This window comes from Trichoderma reesei (assembly GCF_000167675.1).
Source record: "Trichoderma reesei QM6a unplaced genomic scaffold TRIREscaffold_1, whole genome shotgun sequence".
Taxonomy (NCBI): Eukaryota; Fungi; Ascomycota; class Sordariomycetes; order Hypocreales; family Hypocreaceae; genus Trichoderma; species Trichoderma reesei.
The window spans coordinates 3,195,463-3,215,454 of record NW_006711148.1 but is presented as its reverse complement, the minus strand read 5'-3'; the positions used below and the strand labels follow the sequence as shown (position 1 = coordinate 3,215,454).

Genomic DNA, 19,992 nt, shown 5'->3' with positions numbered 1-19,992 from the left:
CCATCCAAAAAGCCAGCAAAAGGTATTTGAGAACGATACAAGCAATTCATCAATGGATATTGTACATGCAAAAAGCAAAGAGTCGTCATGTTAGACTCAGCCGTCAACTCCGCTGTGATTTTCTCATTACCAGATGCCAAGTTATCCCCAAATTTGCCCTGAGAAGTCGTGAACCCAAAAGCCGGTAGGAAGGCATGCCTTGCCATCCATATTAAACAGAAAAAAGTTAAAGGGCAGGAAAAAAAACCAAGGAATATCGAGAAAGTATGAACAGCAAAGGAAGAAAAAAAAAATGGATTAGTCCGGCCTTCTGCGCCTCGAACTGGAAACCAAGATGCAGTCGTCATCGCTGTCGTCGTCGTCGAGCTGCAGCGTCATACTATCAGTTTCCTCTTGATCGGGGACGGGAGCGTTCCGCCCTGGATCGGCGACTGCTGCTGGTCCGGCTGCGCCTTTTCGCCCATTCGCTTGAGCTTCTCGAGAAGATGACTGCAAAAGTGTTAGACTGGGTATTCTATCAGACACGGGCTGGGGGCGGCGGCGGAACTGGGCAACGAGTCGTCGGAAGGAATCCGTGGCAGATCCACTTAGATCTGGTACAAGGTCTGGTGCATCATTTGGAGGATCGTCTGGCAGGCTATCTGGTATACCACCTGGTACATCATCCGGTTCTGGGCTTGGGTAGGAGGTGCGCGCGGGAGGAGAAGGAGGAGGAGGAGGAGGAGGAGGAGGACTTGTGATGTTGGTTGCTTCATTCACCGGGGGCATCATCTCAGCGAGGATAAGGAAGGGTGGGAAGTATGCGTACTTTATAGGCATGTGTCCGCGGGTGCTCTCCGTGACCGCCAGGTTGAGCCTTTTGCTTTGCTCGTCGTGTTCTTCAAAGTGCTTCTGAATCCGAACTTGGCAGGCTTGCGCATCCCCGCCGCGCACGATGTAGTCGCAACCGTCCTGGTCACAGTTCCAAGTATCGTCAGGGCCACGAGGGATGGTGGACGGTATTTTCTCAGCGCGGATCAAAATCTGGATCGGCTCTGCATCCTCCGATGGCGGCTGAACGACCAGGCCGGCATCCCTGGATGCGCTCGCATCGGCCGAGTCCTGCATCGTGGTGTCTTCCTCTTCCTCTTCATCATCTCTATCCGAAAAGTAGTGCGACCGTTTCACACCGGAGGCCTCAGAGTCCTGATCACTCTCGTCTCCAATGTCGGCATAGGGCCGCTTCTTATAAGCGGAGATTCGCAGTGCTGATGTTTTACCTGGCTGCCGGCCAGGCCGTTTCACCGTCTTGCCGGCGTGTCGGGGCGGGTCGCTGGAGCCTGCTGTGCCATCGTCGCGCGGAGATGACTCTGGATCGCCGGAACCTAATGCTACCTTCTTGGACGCACGCACAATCGTCTTGCGCGGCTCTAATCGGTACGGAAAGTCTGATGACTTGAGGGCGCGTGGCGTAAACGGTTTTGCTGCCAGCTCCTCCAGGTAAGTATAGAACCCATGTGGCTGGTACTTCGCCCTGTCGAGTGTCTGTAACAAAGCGGCGGCATAGTAGTGCAAGACCTCTTCGACGGGAACCCGATGGCTTCCAGGAGAGCCGTCCTTATAGTTGGGGAACTTGTAGTGGAAATAGAGGCCGTTGGCAGCATTTGTGGCGGTAATGCCCTTCTTGGCTCCACGTCGTTCTTCGTAAAGCCTCTCGATTGCGTTGAAAACGGAGGCAAAGGGGGTTTCGTCATTTGCGGCAGGGCTCATTGTAGCCTCGGCCGAAGGAGTCGGTATAGCTGGTCTGTGTGCAGCAGCACCAGGGCTTGCCATGTCTACCTGTGGGCTTGGCTTCGGTCGTTTCGAGAGCTGGACCGTATCTGCATCGATCTCATTGCTGAGACTCCTGGTATTGCGGGTTGAGGGCCTGTGACTGGGTGCCGGGCTCGCCATGTCTCGCGCAGGACTGACTGGTTTCCGTGGGTTTTTGAGCGCCAACTCGGTCTTCCGGACCACATCCTATATACTCGTTAGCTGCCGACGCAGTCACTGGTTTGTAGGAAGTCACTCACGGCATGCTGGGCCGTAAACCATCTGTGGAACGGAGTTTGCTTCCAGTCGATGAGGTCGAGAGACTCCTGTCCGAACTGGCAGACGAAGAAGATGGCGTGCTCAGTGCACCGCTGCACTACCTCGTTGAAAGTTGCGCCGTCGCCAACTTTCATGGCATACTGGAGACTGCTGTAAGTAGTGGCCATTGCACGTTGCGTGAAGGGGTCCTGCTCACCTGTAGAAAATCCTCCCTGAGAGCCTCGAGAGAGTTGGCGTGGGCCCTCACGGGCGTTCTTCTGAACTTCTCAGAGGTGTATATATCCACTAGGCTGTAATACATGGTCGTGGCTTCGCACATCTTGTTGAAGATGGGCCGATATGCTTCTGACGGGTTGATCTCGTACCAACCGCCTCGGCCCAAGACCCAAACGACAGGGCGCGCTTCGTCTTCTCCAATCGAATAAGAGATGCAATGGCGAATCTCTATAGGCGTAGATGCTCGTGGCCTCGGCAAGATGACTGCAATTGTCAGATGAGTTACTCCATGAGCCCGCAAAGGGACGACTGACTGTGTGACTTTTGAGAGGGGTCGTCGATGATGAGATGGCCTCTCACGATGTACGGGCCGCGCACCACGACGTTGAGTGCATTCTCAAGCGACTCGCCGTTCATATCGTACACAGTCGCATCGCGCAGCTCGAAGCACGGGTAGAGGTCCTTGGAGACGTCCTTGGGCTGTGACCTGACCACCGACACCTCCTGCAACCAATGGATCCTGTCGCCGTCGACGGTCTCGACGCTCGAGGTCGAGGCCCTTCGCCTGCGCCCGCTCATCTTGGATCGCAGAGGTGTTGGCGGACCATAGGAGGCCACGCGGTTATATGAGAGGAGCAGGAGTTGGAGGAAGTCGTGGAGCTGAGACCCGAACCCCAAGCCAGGGATTGAGAGCTTCGTCGGCGATGGTGGTTCGGTGGTGTTGGTTGTTTGTATACACGCTTCGGGGTCGAACAGCCGGATTGCCGATCGAGCAGTTTGATCGCCTTGTAATGTGACCAGATCAAAAGGTCAAACAACGTTGGATAGAGGAAAATCGGAGAGTCGAATTGCAGTGTTTGTTGGACGTGTGTTGGCGCAGTTGAAAGGCAGATGCGGAAGTCGAAAAAGCACATGCGGCAGCACGAAAAGCAGCCAGTGGATTGGCACGATACATGTATACGGGTAGCGCGTTAATGGGCGTCATAGCGGTCGGCTGGTTCGCGATTGACGGGCGGCGCGGAAGTTGGAGGGTCTCGGAGGGGGTTAGTGGCTGCTTCTGCGCCGGTGGGCGGTGGAGGGGGCCCTGAAAGGCTCGCTCAGCTGCTGTAGCACAGCGCTGTCAGGCTGCATCTCCCCACTGGGTCAGATGGATCAACGGCTACTGGGCAGGTACTGTACAAACAGTCGTAAAGGTATACAATAGCTGTCACTCACTTGGGCATTCTTGGTCATATGATACGATCGACAGTCTTGAGGATAATTTGATTGTTTCTTCATATTGATCAAACTCAAAGTGCGCATCTCTCGGCTTGAGAGGTGAAAACATGCAGCTGAGTACAAAGTCAGCGGCCATTCCGTCGACTGCGGAGAACGCACAGTACTCTGTACCTCTGGTGCGCGTCGGAGGGGCTTCTCTACTTGCTACGCCCCGCCATTCATGGTGCATCTCATGTACTTCAACGCTAATGTCAGATTAGCCAAGTATCCGTACCTAGTCCGCCGCAATCTCTTATCTTTACGCTAGGTCAATTTTTTTTTTCTTCCCGTCGCTCGCGGGTTCCTGGTCGCAGGCGAAAGTGAGATCGTGGTGAGAACTGCATACTAACCTACCTCTTGCAGCTTCCATTTTACATACGCATCTTTCTCTCATCTCTCTTTTTTGTTTTTTTCCATCTCCTCCTCTTCTTCTCTCTTCAAACGCTTCCTCTTTCGCTCCCTCATCCAGCTCAGGCCTCGCATGCGACGGATTGGAAAAGCACTCTCGACAATGGCTTCGGACGTCGTCCGTGATGGTGTCTTTGGTAGGCCTTGTTCCTATTGCTCAGTTCCAGCCTCTTTGCGTCTTCGCCAATGCGTTTGGCTCTGACGGAGAGTTGCTAACGTATCATGCGTGCCGTCTTAGCCATCAACAAGCCTTGCGGCCTCAGCTCGGCCCAGGTTGTGCGAGAATGCCAACAAGCCTTCAACCCCTCCGCCCTCTTCAAGCCCATGATCGAAGCAGAGATAGCCCGCCGGCTTAAGGAATCGGGCGGTCAGTTCATGCGACGCAAGGCCGAGAAGAAGGCCTCGCAAGTCAAGATTGGCCATGGAGGCACGTTGGATCCTCTGGCTACTGGAGTGTTGATCCTCGGCGTCGGTTCGGCCACGAAGCTGCTGCCCCAATTCCTCGACTGCACTAAGACCTACGAAACCATTGTCCTCTTCGGTGCGAGCACCGATACCTACGATCGAGTCGGCCGTGTCTTGTCTAAGCGACCATATGACCACATCACTCGAGAGATGGTAGAGAAGGAACTGGAAGGATTCAAGGGAAAGCAGATCCAGATTCCGCCCTTGTACTCGGCGCTCAAGATGAATGGCAAGCCACTCTACGAATACGCGCGCGAGGGGAAGCCTATTCCTAGGGAGATTGAGGGCAGAGAAGTTGAGGTGTTGGAGGTTGAGCTTCTGGAGTGGTACGAGCCCAAGACACACAATCACCGCTGGCCAACAGAGGAGGCCGAGGCGGCCGAGCGCAACCTTGCCGAGCAGGTCTGGAGGGTTAAGAAGCAGCAGGAGACTGGGCGAAAGCTCACTCCTGAAGAAAAGGAGCAAGACGACCAGGCGGTCGCCGCGCACGAGACCTTCAAGCGCAGGTTCGAAGAGCGACAAGACGAGCTCATCAAAGATGCGCCGCGCAAGAAGCAACGCCCCTCCAAGCACTCCGCCATGATGTCTGGCGCTCTTGGGCAGCTGCCCCAGCCCGTCTACTCTAGCAAGGGCAAGAACCTCGTCCCTCCGACACCCGACGAAAGCACTCCTCCGCCGTGGAGCGATGAGGGCCCCCCTGCCGCCAGGATCCGACTCAAGGTGACGTCAGGCTTCTACGTCCGAAGCTTCTGCCACGACCTTGGCACCAAGCTGGGATCCGCGGGCCTCATGGCAGAGCTCGCCCGTGTCCGCCAGAGTGATTTTACCATTGGCGGCACAAATTGCCTTGAGTACGATGACTTGGCCAAAGGAGAGGAAGTCTGGGGTCCCAAGGTCGCCGACATGCTCGCGCGTTGGAATGGAGAGCCCGAAGGAAGCTGGCCTGGCCCTAAGGCAGCTCCCAAGGCGACGAACCAGCACACTGAGAAAGCCGAAGCGCAGAAGAGGCAAGAGAAGAAGAGCGCCAGCCCGGTCGCATCACCGACTGCCGCTACTCGATCAGAGAAACGATCACGGTCTCCCTCTGCAGACAGAACTGCGTCTCCGGCACGCAAGATCCAGGCGAAGGGCGACGGGGAGAAGCCATCCCGACAGACAAACGGCACCAAGACGCCGACCAAGTCTGATGATGAAAAGTCCTGGAACGGCTTTGACGATTGAAGCGTAAAGAAAACATATATACTATATTCGGAACAAATCTACTACAACAGCTTTCTGCAATTTTCGGTTTACAACCAAGGGGAGGAAAGATGACGGCGTTGCGATACCATTACCCAGAGTCATGCAGGCTTACCAGGGCTGGGATTTGCTACCTCCTAGGTAGGCCCATGATGGCATACAGATTACGTCCCAGGGGACGTTATGTTCATTTAGAAGCGCAGGCAGATGTTCTGATTGATTCGAGTCTCTTGCTATACTTCAATAAAAATGACAGTTTCTCGAGTTCCCTCTTAGTTTCGCCTAATCTGCAAAATCCCAGTTCTCGATGGAGCATCTTTGCTACATATACTCCGTACTCCCTTTGTCTCGCAATCTGTGTAAACCAACGACACCTGTGATATCAAAAGCCAAAAGCTAGGCTAAAACAATGTCCATCCAATCCATTTCCTGCACCTGAGCCTGTTCGCCAAACAAAGGAAAGATGAAGAAGAAGGGCGAGAATGGGGAAAAAACAAAACATTTCCGCGCTTCCTGTTTCCAACAATCCAATATCCCGTAGCAAATCCCTCAAATACCAATCACCAACCCATTAGTCCCTTTTATATTTATGTTTCCCCCCCACCGGTTCATTTCATCAAGTCATTCAATCCTCTCAGACGCCAGCGACAGAGCCGCCGCGTCGCAGCCCTCCTGCAGCAGCACCTTGACCTTTTCGATGCGGTTCATCGCCAGCTCCAGCTTGTCGAGCCTCTTCTTCTTCTCGACATCTCGCTTCTCAAGCTCGGATATCCGCTGCTCGAGCGCGGCGCGGACGCGGCGCTCCGTGGCCACCATTTCGTTGGCCTGCTCGAAGAGCGTGACGCTCAGCTCCTCGACCTCTCTATTCGTCGCGTTGAGCCGGCCCTCTGCCGCCCTGCGCAGCGCCTGTTCCTTGTTGAGGGCCTCGAGCAAGTCCTCGGCGGTGCGGCCGGGGGTTCTCATCATCATCATCGCCGCTGTCTTGTTTGACTCAGTCGATTGTGGTGGTGGTGGTGTCACCGGTGGTTTGGGCGAGGGCTTGGAGGCCGGAGGGCTGGCGGGTTGGGACCGGCGCGAGTTCATGAGGGCGGAGATGCGTGTCGCGCCGGCCTGGAAGAAGGACGAGCGGGAGGGGCTCTGGCCGGTGGCGGGGTCGGTGGTCGATGATGATGAAGTGGACGAGGATGATGAGGACGACGAGGACGAGGACGAGGAGGCGAGCTTCGCCCGCAACTTGGTCAGCTCGGCCTCGTATTCTGTCCAGCGCTGGACGGCGGCGGCGGCCTTTTGGTTGAGCTGGAAGACTTGGGACTCGAGCTCTGCGATGCGGGCCTGGGCGTCGAGGAGCTGCATGGACGGAGGCTCGTTCTGCGGAGGGATGAGGAAGCCGCAGCTGGGGCAGCATGATGGGCTGGGGTCGACGAAGAGCGAGGTCGTCTTGGAGGCGGCCGTGATGACCATTGTGGACGACATGGCTTGGCGACTTTGTAGCTGTCGATGTGGGTTAGGGATTTTTTGACGGGCTGTTGTTTTTGTCTGGGTAGGTAGACAAGAGAATTGATGGACGAACCTGGTTGATGGCCTGGCTCCCGGGGTTCAGGTGCGTAATAATACTAGTACTCGTGTTGAAGAAGCGGGATTCATGCCCATCCAGACAAGCCCAAGCAGCAGCTGCTTGTATGACGACGTATGTATGACAACACTTTCGTATCTTCCAAAGGCAAGGTTGAAGAAGGGCGGGAAAAGATGGCGGGGCGGTCTTGAGGAACGGGAATGTCGCGTGTAGGTGGAGTTGCCCAACAGGGGACCTTTTTTCAAAGGGAGCAAAGTGCCGGCACGGATGCGCTGGAAGAGGGCCTGTGCAAACACAGGAACAGGGGGGGAGTTTGGGGGGGAGGCTGCTAAGTGACAGCGGCTGTGGTCCGCTTCTTCAGGGCTGAGCAGTTGTTGATTTCGATCAAGTTAAATGATTGAGCTGGGCGGAGATGGTCTGTGTGGCTGCCCGAGGAGCTGGATCCAGCGGCATCTGACATTGTGCAGTAATTACAAGCCTCACGGGGAACGTCAAGGGGAGTTGATGCTATTATTAGATACGATCACGCATTCTCGTACGTAGATACGTAGTGAATGCAGGATAAGAAAGGGTAAGACGTGCCCATGAGACGTCGCCTTGATCGTGAAGCTACGTAATGATTAAAGTGTTGATGAAGAATCGACAGTCGAGTCTATATACTACATCTCATATGAGCACATCTTCAAGATCCATCCAAGAAGCTTCAGATCCGCAGCAGCGGGCAGATTCGACAATTCCAGGCACAAGCTGCCACCTCAGGCTCTAGTCAGGCACATGTCCCCCCTCCCTCCACTATCGTAGGCGGTTCCATCATAGAGCGTCACAAAAGCCGCGCTAACACGTACACCGACCTGGTTCGGCTATAATACGGAGCTCCAACAACAGATGCTTCTCATCGCCTGGTCTGCCGTCGTCGTTCTTCAACGCTTCGTTTGATTGCGGCCCGTTTCGGTATCGGCACCTGGAAATCAAGCAGTGGCCCGTCGGCGTGCTTGACGTTGTTCTGGCGCCGTGACTGAATCATCCCATCCCTTGCTGAAATTCGGCACCAGCTTCCAATATGTGCGTGAGAATGAGCAGATAGATGTGTGGCTATGCAAGATGACCGCAGGGGCCTCTGCTGCTGCGGCAATTTGCAGCTCAAGTAGTGCTGGTGGATGCAATGGTAGACGATGTGAGCTTCAACATTTCGCAGCCAGAGCTTCAGCTTGGCTTGGCCACTTTTCGCGGCTCGCTCACTCCCGTCTCGGGATCCCTGAACTCCTTCCAGCTGATGGGAACCATGTCATTGCCTGCGTCACTGGTGGCCATGATGACACCGAGCTCGTTTGCTGCCGTAGAGAGGTAATAGTTGGCTTGGTCGCCCAAGGAGATCTAATCTGCGTGTTAGCCTCTGCAAGATAGAACCTCCGTCAGCAGTCTGGGTAGGAACCCCGGTTGACTTACCACTTGGGCCCGAACAATATCGCCAGGCTTGAATGACTCGTGGATCTTAACCTTGTCTTGCTCCGTTGCCCTCACATCCTGCACCCGTATCACGCCCTGCCACTCCGTCTGAAGAACCGTGCTGCCGACCTGCTGGATGACTACAATGGCCTGCTTCGGCATGAGACGGACCACGCGCGCCAGGACGATGTTGCCGACGTCTGGCAGAACCTCTCGCTTGCGGCCGCGCCTGACGACAGAGATGGTCGACAGCTCCTCGGCAGTGGGAGCCGTGATCTTGTTCAATCGCTTGACCGGGCCAGGAGCCTTGGCCGGCGCTGTGACGGAGACGTTGCCCAGCAGCGAGGACACGACATTGCCTCCATATACGTGCGTGCCCGGGCCAGGAGCGTACTTGCTGGTAGGGCCCAAGACTGTGCCGGGAATGGCGAGGGTAGGAATGCTGTCGGTCGCCATCGAGAACTGATTGAGCACCGGTTGAAGGACAGCAGTCGAGGAGCTTCATCGAAAAATCACGGCTTGGCAGCACCGAGGGAAAAGTCTTATCGCGATAAGGGTCACGTGAACTCGACTGCTTGGCTGCCCACCAAGACGCTTTGTCGCCGGACAGCTTCATCCGCACTTCATCCGCTCTCGGGTCCGAAGGTGGGCTCGCAGGGCGGCAAGCGGAGCAACACTTTCGAAACAAACGGAGACGAATCTGTCTGTGCCTTTCGATGATACGGAGCCCTGGTTCTGTGTATTCAAGTCCATCAGGTCTGTTTCCTTCACCGTCTACTGCACCTACGGAGAGGTACAATCCCTCACGTGCACGTCCGAAGTGCTTCAGGTTGCACCCGATGATAGCCAACAGCCAACGGCGCCTGAGTCATCGATATACGAGTACGAGCAGGACATATTCCATGCAACCACACAGAAGAACTCGGTGAAGGATCTTGGGAACCCATGATGCACCTTCTGGGCGCGCGTGTCTGACGGCCTGCAGGGAGTCAGTCATACAGGCAGGCGTATTCCGGCTGACTCACGGGAATGCTGACCCATCCGCGCGCGGCAGCCTCCCGATTAGTCGAGCAAACATTGGATCCGAATCTCAGATTCTACCATTACTTGGCTGGGCAACTATCGCGATGGGGAACGAAGCGGTGCCTGGAATCTCTGGTCTCTGCATGAATACTAGTACCTACTAACGTACAAAGACACCCACGGCCGGAGTTCGCGAACCCCGTTCCGGCGTCTCTGCATGCGATTGCTGCTTACAAACTAAACCGCACGTTGGCGTTCAGCCACCGACCGCTTGTGGGAACGGCTCAGGTGCGCCAAGGTGGACGCCTACGGGTACGGAGTCCGATCTGAGTCGCGGATCCCGTCATTGTCGTGCCCATGAGGAGAGCATCTTTTGGGGTCTAGTGGCATGCAGAGGCTGCAAAGGCTGCAAAAGTGCCCCGAAGGCTATTATCTCCGGGTCAGTTCTCCTGGACTACGGCACCGCTTCGGCACCGCTAACCAGCTTTCTCTGACGTTCACCACTTGTCGTGCGACTGCATTGAATGCCGGCAGCGTCTGCAAGGCTCATGCCAACTGTCTGGTCCATCGCCGCATGATTCGTCCGGCCTCACAAGACGGTGAGGAGTGCCTACGGAACATCGGCATCGAACCCCTTTTGACGGGGACGACCGCCGTTGATACTGCAGGATAGCCTGTGATGAAGCCTTCTGGTGTACGATGTGATCCTGCCCTGCAGGCTCAGGATGGGCTTTGAGACTGCCCAAGCATTTTCCCCCAAAATGTGGCCCGAGACTGAACGTTGTTCGTTTGCGGAACGTCGACGACTCATACGACATGATTCATCATGGCTGCCTTGGTCCTCAACGCAGCCAATGGGAAGCATACCAGTTGAGCGCCCTTTTGTGAACTGGTTATTTTCGATTCGCCGACTGGCAACTCTGTTCCATCGCCTCAACGCTCGTGTGCGCCACCCACCACCACCAGCACCACCACCAATTCAACCACAAGGCAATTGGCCTACGCAGGCACCGGATTTCAGAGACGCCGACCTGCTTGTTTAGCCCAGTTGTTCCAGTGTCGCCCCCCTGCTCTTGATGTCGGCGCACTGCATGCTGGAACCCATGTGGAGCGGGATCCAGAAACGGGTTTTGTGTCGTTGCTCCCATTGCAATGCCTAACACCCTGTCTCTGTAGTTTTACAAACGGGAACTAAGAATTCGCCGTACTGGCTGCTCGTTAATATCCACTCCGGACATGCATGGATGGCGAGCTATCGCTCCTCTCGTTTATAAGCGTTTGCTGCCCCGGTTGGGTTGGTTTCGATGCGCGCCAGGTCACTTCAGCTCGCTGTCGCCTCTGTCGAGTTTGTCCCTTCTGTCGTGAAATTGATCCGTTGATTTCTTGATTTTCCTCTATTCCGGCAACAGCTGCGTATCTCTGGGCTTATACACCCAAGATTCTCCTTCGACGCTGCATCTCGTTTGACCGGGGAGCCCAGGGCCAAGACTCTCCCCGGTAGCCTCCACAGTCGACTAGAAGATCCCCGTGGCGCCACCCGCTTTGCTGAGCGAGACAACATCTGCTGCCTCTGGTCTAAGTGGCCGCGACCTCGGGCAGTACGCCGAGGCCTTTCAAAACTATGGCAGACCCCGAGGCCGAGAAAGAGACACAGGCGTCAATAGCTGTTCCAGGGACCAGCGCGATCAGCATTCAATCAGCCTCAGAGGACCACAGTGATGGACTCGACAGTGAAAAGGCTGCCCACGTGGGCGAGAAGAATGGCGATGGAATTGAAAGAGTCGAATCCAGGTCCGACCAGGAAGAGGATTCGCCCAAGGAGGCGCTGCGAGCAACTAAGAGCCATGCAACTGATGCCAGTGTAGCTACAACTGCTGCGGTGGTGCAACAGCCGAAGTTGCGCTGGTATAAGCGGATCAACCCCATGCGCTGGGGCGGCATACCAGAGATTCCCAAGGAGCGTATAGTCTCCCGGGAGTACCAGGCCGGGTTCTTCAGCAGACTCACGTTCTACTGGATGAACCCTCTCATGACGGTGAGATTGTGACCTCGGTTAGATCGATATATGCTACGAGTTGTGTGAGCTAACTAGACTCATGTTTCGCAGACCGGATATAAGCGCCAGCTGGACAAACAGGACATCTGGCTCGTCAATCCGGACAGAGCAGCAGAGCCTATGACCCTCAGAGTGAGGGAGGCCTTTCAGAGACGGGTAAAGAATGGACAGAAGCGGCCTCTGCTTGGGGCCTTGCACGAAAGCTTCAAATTCGAGTTTTGGCTCGGCGGTTTCTGCTCGCTCATCGCCACGGTGATGCAGGTTCTCTCTCCGTTTGTTCTCCGTTACCTGATCCAGTTTGCAACCGATGCATACATAGCTCATGTCAGCGACGCTCCTGCTCCTCACATCGGACGTGGTCTCGGTTTGGCCATTGGCGTTACCCTTATGCAGATCGTACAGAGCGTGTGCATCAGCCACTTCATCTACCGAGGCATGATGATGGGTGGCCAAAGTCGTGCCGTCCTCATCAGCATGATTTACGAGAAATCCATGGTGATATCCGGTCGTGCCAAGGCTGGCGGCATCAAGGAGGCTGCTGTGCCAGAAGCGAGCGAACAAGAGGAGAGTGACAAGAGTCAGGGCAAGGGCAAGGGCAAGGACGGAGAAAAGGACAAGAAGAAGGGCGAGAAGGGCGCCCCGGGGCATGATGGCTCAGGTTGGAGCAATGGACGCATCACCAACTTGATGAGTGTCGATACCTATCGCGTTGATCAAGCTTCGGCCCTTTTACACATGACCTGGACTTCGCCTGTCGCTTGCATCATCACCCTGGTCCTGCTTTTGATCAACCTGACGTACAGCGCCCTGGCCGGTTTTGGACTCCTCGTCATCGGTGTTCCGCTCATCACTAGAGCCATTCAATCACTACTCCGTCGAAGAAAGGCCATTAACAAGATTACCGACCAGAGAGTATCCCTCACTCAGGAGATCTTACAGTCCGTCCGGTTCGTCAAGTACTTTGGCTGGGAGAAGGCCTTTATCGACCGTCTGGCCGAGATCCGCTCCAAGGAGATCTACTCCATTCAGGTCTTGCTTGCCATCCGCAATGCGATCAATGCTGTCAGCATGTCCATGCCCATTTTTGCCTCGATGCTGGCTTTCATCACTTACTCCCTGACCAACCACGGCTTAGCACCAGCCGAGATCTTTTCTTCGCTGGCTCTGTTCAATGGCCTACGAATCCCTCTCAACTTGTTGCCTCTTGTCCTCGGCCAGGTGATCGATGCCTGGTCTTCTCTGCAGCGAATCGAGCAATTCCTGCTTGAAGAAGAACAAGAAGAGGACGTTGTCTTCGACCCTGAGGCAGAGCATGCCATCGAACTCAAGCATGCCTCTTTCACTTGGGAGAGAACACCTACCAAGGAGGCCGACAAGGCTGATGCTGGCAAGGGCAAAAAGGCTGCCAAGAAGGTCGAGGCTCCAAAGGAGACTGCTCCGTCTGCATCTGGCGATGACTCTGCTAGTACTCTGGTAGAGGAGCGGGAACCCTTCAAGCTGCAAGATTTGAATCTGCAGGCCGGTCGCAACGAACTGATCGCTGTCATTGGCACTGTCGGTAGCGGCAAGAGTTCTTTGCTTGCTGCCCTGGCCGGTGACATGCGCAAGACAAGTGGTGAAGTCATCTTTGGTGCCTCCCGGGCTTTCTGTCCTCAGTATGCTTGGATTCAGAACACTTCGCTACAGAACAATATTATCTTTGGCAAAGACATGGACCAGGATTGGTATAAGGAGGTTATTCGAGCGTGAGTTTGCGGTTTTTCTCCCTTTTCGCTATCAATTCCAAGACTAACAGAGGTTCTTGACAGTTGTGCCCTTCAAGCTGATCTCGACATGCTCCCCAACGGCGACCTGACTGAAATCGGTGAACGCGGTATCACAATCTCTGGAGGTCAGAAGCAGCGTCTCAACATTGCACGAGCCATCTACTTCAACGCCGACATTGTCCTCATGGACGATCCTCTCAGTGCCGTCGACGCCCATGTTGGTCGCCACATTTTCGACAATGCCATCTTGGGCCTGCTTAAGGACAAGTGCCGTATCCTCGCTACTCACCAGCTCTGGGTTCTGTCGCGTTGCGACAGGATCGTCTGGATGGATGGCGGCAAGATCCAAGCTGTTGACACGTTTGAGAACCTGATGCGAGACCACAAGGGTTTCCAAGAGCTGATGGAGACGACCGCCGTTGAAAAGAAGGAGGAGGAAGGTGATGAAGAGGAAGACGACGACAAGTTGAAGCAGCTGACTCTGAGTGAGACCGCCGAGGCACGCAAGAACAAGAAGAACAAGAAGGGCGCGGCTCTCATGCAGCAGGAAGAAAAGGCCAATTCCAGCGTGCCTTGGTCCGTGTATGGCGCATATGTCCGCGCCTCCGGTACTCTGCTGAATGCTCCCCTGGTCATCTTCATTCTCATCCTTTCGCAGGGTGCCAACATCATGACCAGCTTGTGGCTCTCGTACTGGACCTCGGACAAGTTTGGCTTGTCAACGGGCCAGTACATCGGCATCTACGCCGGACTCGGTGCTCTCCAGGCGGTGCTCATGTTCCTTTTCTCCGTCCTGCTGTCTATCCTGGGAACGACCGCCAGTAAGGTGATGCTCCGCGAAGCAATGTTCCGAGTCTTGCGTGCGCCCATGTCCTTCTTCGACACGACGCCGCTGGGCCGCATCACGAACCGCTTCTCCCGTGATGTCGACGTCATGGACAACAACCTGACGGACGCCATCCGGATGTACTTCTTCACGCTCTGCATGTGCACTGCCGTGTTTGCCCTCATCATTGCCTACTTCCACTGGTTCGCCGTCGCCCTTGTGCCTCTGTACTTCTTGTTCATCGGCGCCGCGTCGTACTATCGCGCGTCGGCCCGCGAGGTCAAGCGGTTCGAGTCGGTCCTCCGATCTACCGTCTTTGCCAAGTTTGGCGAAGGTCTTACGGGTGTGGCTTCGATCCGTGCTTACGGGCTCAAGTCCCGATTCATCAAGGATCTTCGCGATGCCATTGACGAGATGGATGGCGCTTACTTCCTCACCTTTTCCAACCAGCGCTGGCTGTCTCTTCGGCTAGATCTAATTGGTAACCTCCTTGTGTTTACCGTTGGTATCCTTGTTGTCACCTCACGATTCAGCGTCAACCCTTCCATCGGCGGTCTGGTCCTCAGCTACATTCTGTCCATTGTACAGATGCTGCAGTTCTCTATCCGCCAGTTGGCCGAAGTTGAGAACGGCATGAACGCGGTCGAGCGTCTCCGCTACTACGGCAACGAACTTGAAGAGGAGGCTCCTCTGCACACTGTTGATGTTCGCGAATCCTGGCCCGAAAAGGGAGAGATTGTCTTTGACAATGTCGAGATGCGCTACCGAGAGAACCTGCCGCTTGTGCTGAAGGGCCTTTCCATCCACATCAGGGGCGGAGAGCGCATCGGCATCGTCGGCCGTACTGGTGCTGGAAAGAGCTCCATCATGAGCACCCTGTTCCGTCTTGTCGAGATTTCGGGAGGCTCCATCACCATTGACGGCATCAACATTGCTACCATTGGCTTGTTCGACCTACGGTCCCGGCTTGCCATTATTCCCCAAGACCCAACCCTGTTCCAGGGTACTGTTCGCAGCAACCTTGATCCCTTCAACGAGCACACCGACCTGGAGCTCTGGTCCGCTCTTCGACAGGCTGATCTTGTCCCTGCAGACGCCAACATGGAGGACCGCAAGACGGACCCCTCACGCATTCATCTCGACAGCGTCGTGGAAGAAGATGGACTCAACTTTTCACTCGGCCAGCGTCAGCTCATGGCTCTTGCGCGCGCCCTCGTGCGTGGCTCTCGAATCATTGTCTGTGACGAAGCCACGTCCAGCGTCGACATGGAGACGGACGACAAGATCCAGCGGACCATGGCCACCGGGTTCAAGGGCAAGACCCTGCTCTGCATTGCCCATCGCCTGCGCACCATCATTGGCTACGACCGCATCTGCGTCATGGACGCCGGCCGCATCGCCGAGCTGGACACGCCCCTGGAGCTGTGGAAGAAGGAGGACGGCATCTTCCGGGGCATGTGCGACAGGAGCGGCATTCGCGTTGAGGACATTGAGAGTGCGAAGCTGGAGCTGGATCAGCTGACTGCTGCTGCTGCTGCTGCCACCAGCTCATGAGAGGATCCTGATGTTATACCCCCCCATTTTCCTTTCTGATGTTGAATGACTCCTTCACGTATTGGATACGATGATGCCTTCTCAACGTGAGAAGATCCTTGGAGGTTTCCTGCATGAGAGTGCTCATTCGAAGCATTTCCACAAAAAGTGCAAGTTACATTGAATCATATGTTTTTTACGAATTTTCTCTGTTTATTCATATCTATATCTAATAGAAAGGGGGAGGGCAAAGGGCTAGAAAAGTGATGGTACTGTCTCTGTTGAAAGGCAAAATGGAGCTTCGCCAAATACATTCAAATCAGCCAAACACTTCGCGGCCGTAAGTCTTGGTTGGCCAAAAGATTGGCATGTTGTGAAGTGAGACGAGATCAGGCGCGAAGACCAAAATGAAGAAAGCCCTTACAATTCCCTGTCCCAGTCAATTTTCACTTGCATAGTTCTCAAAAAGTCAATGACCCAGCGAACAAGGCGGAACGAAACGAAGTAAAAGTAAAGTAAGATTCATACACTGCTCATCATTTGACGCCAATAAAAGAACACCCCATATCTTTGGAAAGAATCACAGAAAAAGTGTTCTTTGGATAATTAAGAACAAGAGTAGAAAGGACAAAGATACGCGCCCACCAAAGACAAAATTATTAAGAAGACATTTTTTCTTCCCAAACAGAGATCCAGGGCTAATACCGCTGGCGAGGACTACCACTGCCCCTCGGACCAGAGCTGGGCGGCATCTGGGGCGGAGGAAGGCTTCCGGGCTCGTCGGCGAGCAAGTCCTCGAGGTAAGCACTGGGAGCCCGCTGGCCCGGCTGACGGGAGTTGAGGTTGACGGAGCTGCTGCTCATGTCCCTGCGGGGCGAGAAGTGAGGCGAGTCCGGGGGCGAGGGCCCCATGAGCGAGCCCCTGGAGCCGTTGGGGTAGCTCATCGAGTCCGGGCGCAGGTTCGTGAGGCTGATGGAAGGGCCCTGCTGGCCGCCGCCGCCGGGCGACGAGTTGCCGGCCGCGTAGAAGCCCGAGGGCAAAAAGGTCGAGCCGCGGCCGCCGGGGACGTTGGACCCTGCGGCGGTGGGCGAGAAGAAGAGGTTGGACTGGCTGGGGGCGGCGGAGGGCGTCATGGTGTTGCGGTTGGTGCGGCGGGTGCCGCGGCCGCCGCCGCCGCCGCCGGCGGGAGGAGGCGCGGGCGAGGCCTGGTCCGAGTACTTGTAGAAGGGGGCGGGAGGCGCCGGGAAGCCGGCCTTGCTGTTGGCCTCGTGCTGGGCGAGGGCGGCGCGGCGGACGGAGCGGTGCAGCAGGAAGCTGACGATGATGCGCCAGAGCAGGACGCCGAGGCCAAAGGCGCCGAGGATGGCGCCCACGGCGATGAAGACGGTGCCGTCGGGGGCGTTGGAGTGCTGCATGAAGGGCGCGTTCTTGGTCGGCGGCACGGTTGGCGGAGGATATGTCGGGACGGCGCCGCCGCGGGTCAGGGTCGGGAGGCCGGTCGGGCCTGAGTCGTCGTCGGTGCTGGCGATGCTCCCGGCGCTGCTGGGTGATGTTGTCTTTGAGGACGTAGGCGTGGGCGTGGACGTGGACGTGGGCTTGTTGGTGGTGGTGGTGGTTTCGGACTTGTTGTTGTTGTTGTTGGCCTTGTTGTTCTGGGCCAGGATGGGAGTGGCCAGGACAGCGACTGCTGCCAGCGTCGAGAGGAGGTTGGAGGCCCGCATGGTTGGCTGTCGAGGTATTATATATCAGGATCGATATGTGTGATGTTGTAGCCTGGATCAAACGAGGGGCGCAACGGGGTGCGTATCGAGAAGAGCGGCTGCGAAAGTGCTGAAGCGGATTCGAAACGAGCGTGGAAGAGGAGGTCGTCGTAGGTGTAGGAGGGAGTCGTCGCCTTTTTTTTTTTTTTGCTCAAGAGTGAAACAAGACGAAAACGGAAGGCTTTGAATCGCGCGCGAGTTCGAACGAAACCAGCAAATGACTGTCGGAACGAGTGTCGCAGGCAAAAGACTGGTTTATTCCATGTGAAAGCGCAATGGCGATCGATGCGACGCGACGCGATGCGTGCAAAGCGATCGCGGTCGAGGCCGGAGTTGGCGAGGAGTTGGTGGACCGGCGGAGATGGATGGATTGAAGTGAGAAAACGGGAGATGCAGAGGCTGCAGGTGGTGTTTTGACCTCCTTTTAGGCCATGCAGCCCGGCCAACAGCGCCAGCGATCAGAGAGGTTTGTAGGCGGCTGGGAGCTGGAGGGCAGATGAGCGGGCGTTGCGCACTGTACGGGCGTTGGATTGCAGTGCCAATGAGGAGCGGTTGCAGGGCGGGAGAGGCTGAGGGCGGCGCTGGAGGGGAGCTCGTATTGAGGGTTTAGCGGCTGATGGACAGTGCGTTGGATTCGTGTAAGAACTGTCCATCTTTTTTTATTTTGCGTGTATTCCCGTGAAGTTGTCTGATTGAACCTGAGCAGGTAGATATATATCTGGTTGTGGTATGATCAATGGAATTCGCAGTAATAGTCCGGATATCTACAGCTTGCAATCAAGTCCTTTCTGAAGCGGACTCGTGTGTTGTGCATACTAGTACAGAGTGCATGCATGTATGTTCCCAGTTGATTAAAGGGCCCCGTCTTGGGACGATACTACATACTAGTACCTTCGTATTGCATCTCCACACTGACCAAGAAGGAAGCTTCTTTCAGTCTTGTGAGAGTCATCTCAATTGTTACAGCGACAGACTTATTCTTAACATCTCAAATAAGATCGAGCTAGCTACAAAGCATTTACATGATCAAGTGATTTTTCCTTGTTTTTTCTTCTTCTCTTTCCTGCCTCTTCAGCAAGTCACAACCCTCCTCCTGCTGTATGTAGGTAGTTGAGGCACAAGTCCCCCGTATAAAATCAGACTTCGTCTCATCCCAGGCCAGCGCACGTGACTCTGACGTTGGCTCATCCTCTAGCCTCTGCGCTACCGCCAGATCCAAGCGCTCCGCAGAAGCGTCATCACCAAGCCGACCAAACCAAAAGACCTCGTTCAATCCTCAACCTTTGACCTTCAGCCTTGCGAGCAACCAGCTACACCTTGTCGCCCGTCTCCTCGCATATTCGCTCTTTTCCCCCTAAATACTTCCATCAACACCCCCCAAACTCCTCGACTCTCAGTCACCGCGACTCGACCGACCGGAAAAATCATGGAGGAGGAGCGTCTTTGGAAGTTCAGGAAGCCCGAGTGGCTCAACAGCATCTGGGCCCGGAACGCTGGCGTCTACGGTGCCGGAGCTCTGGTGAGTGCACCTCCACGTCTACCGCCATCTGACCACTGCCCGAGCGAACTTCTCGACATTGGCGTGCTCCTCTCGATCATAGAACCCCAGCTGACGTATGCGCCTCCCCCGTTTCGCAGTTCTCCCTCGCCTTCTATGTCATGCTCGACTCCGCCGTCTGGTCCAAGTCGGCCAAGAACGGATCCAACGTCCACGTCAAATTCGTCGACTGGCTGCCGCTCATCTTCTCCAGCCTCGGCATGCTCATCATCAACTCGGTCGAGAAGCAGCGCCTCAGCGCCGACTCCTTCAGCTACAGCGGCTCCGGCGTCGCATGGAAGGCCCGCGTCGTCTTGTTCCTCGGGTTCGCGGCCCTTGCCGGCGGCATGGCCGGAGGCGTCACCGTCTTTGTGCTCAAGTTTGTGGTTCCCGGCGTCGGTATGCCGGCCCTGAGCATGGGCATTGAGAATCTCGTCAGCAACGCCCTGGTAGGCTTCAGGTATGCGCAGAATTCGTCCCGCCATTATGATTTATCCACCAGCGGAAGAAAGAGTTCTTTGGTAAACTAATGATAATCGCGTGTACAGCTCCGTCGTCTTGTGGATTAGCCAAAACATGGAGGACGAATACTCCTACAACCTCTCACTGTAACTGACTTGGAGCCTGTAACTGCGCGCAAAAAAGGGGGAGAGCGAGTGTTGTCGGCGTATGTCTTTGGATCACGGGCGTAACTTGGGACTCTTGGGGCCGGTTTGGTTTTTCCTTGACTTGTTTTGTCCTTTAGCACACGCGCGCAAACGCTCGCACATGCTGTTTCTTTTTATCAGAGCACGCAGTTGGTGATGATTTAAGCCTC

General features: G+C 55.5%; 6 protein-coding genes across 6 annotated transcripts; 3 read left to right on the top strand and 3 right to left on the bottom strand.

The window, feature by feature from the left end:
• Window positions 1-63: 63 nt before the first annotated feature.
• Window positions 64-2,976, bottom strand: TRIREDRAFT_74397 (uncharacterized protein). The gene is made up of 4 exons (XM_006961379.1): window positions 2,601-2,976; window positions 2,267-2,550; window positions 809-1,998; window positions 64-489 (listed from the first exon to the last, which is right to left on the bottom strand). The coding sequence occupies exons 1-4, from the start codon at window positions 2,863-2,865 to the stop codon at window positions 375-377; spliced, it is 1,854 nt and encodes a 617-aa protein (XP_006961441.1). The 5' UTR covers window positions 2,866-2,976; the 3' UTR covers window positions 64-374.
• Window positions 2,977-3,888: 912 nt separating this feature from the next.
• On the top strand, window positions 3,889-5,637 carry TRIREDRAFT_21363 (uncharacterized protein; the record flags this gene model as incomplete). Its single annotated transcript, XM_006960940.1, has 3 exons — window positions 3,889-4,088; window positions 4,190-5,448; window positions 5,545-5,637. The coding sequence occupies exons 1-3, from the start codon at window positions 4,025-4,027 to the stop codon at window positions 5,635-5,637; spliced, it is 1,416 nt and encodes a 471-aa protein (XP_006961002.1). The 5' UTR covers window positions 3,889-4,024.
• A 639-nt stretch (window positions 5,638-6,276) lies between these two features.
• Window positions 6,277-9,130, bottom strand: TRIREDRAFT_74390 (uncharacterized protein; the record flags this gene model as incomplete). The annotated part of the gene is made up of 5 exons (XM_006961378.1): window positions 6,277-7,191; window positions 7,270-7,366; window positions 7,776-7,837; window positions 8,450-8,602; window positions 8,675-9,130. The coding sequence occupies 5 exons, from the start codon at window positions 9,128-9,130 to the stop codon at window positions 6,277-6,279; spliced, it is 1,683 nt and encodes a 560-aa protein (XP_006961440.1).
• Window positions 9,131-11,513: 2,383 nt separating this feature from the next.
• TRIREDRAFT_44476 (uncharacterized protein) lies at window positions 11,514-16,118 on the top strand. The gene is made up of 3 exons (XM_006961039.1): window positions 11,514-11,732; window positions 11,805-13,498; window positions 13,541-16,118. The coding sequence occupies exons 1-3, from the start codon at window positions 11,622-11,624 to the stop codon at window positions 15,897-15,899; spliced, it is 4,164 nt and encodes a 1,387-aa protein (XP_006961101.1). The 5' UTR covers window positions 11,514-11,621; the 3' UTR covers window positions 15,900-16,118.
• A 272-nt stretch (window positions 16,119-16,390) lies between these two features.
• TRIREDRAFT_71441 (uncharacterized protein) lies at window positions 16,391-17,815 on the bottom strand. The gene has a single exon (XM_006961377.1). The coding sequence runs from the start codon at window positions 17,597-17,599 to the stop codon at window positions 16,577-16,579; it is 1,023 nt and encodes a 340-aa protein (XP_006961439.1). The 5' UTR covers window positions 17,600-17,815; the 3' UTR covers window positions 16,391-16,576.
• Window positions 17,816-18,879: 1,064 nt separating this feature from the next.
• TRIREDRAFT_74386 (uncharacterized protein) lies at window positions 18,880-19,917 on the top strand. The gene is made up of 3 exons (XM_006961825.1): window positions 18,880-19,157; window positions 19,277-19,635; window positions 19,724-19,917. The coding sequence occupies exons 1-3, from the start codon at window positions 19,065-19,067 to the stop codon at window positions 19,785-19,787; spliced, it is 516 nt and encodes a 171-aa protein (XP_006961887.1). The 5' UTR covers window positions 18,880-19,064; the 3' UTR covers window positions 19,788-19,917.
• The last annotated feature ends 75 nt before the right edge of the window (window positions 19,918-19,992 follow it).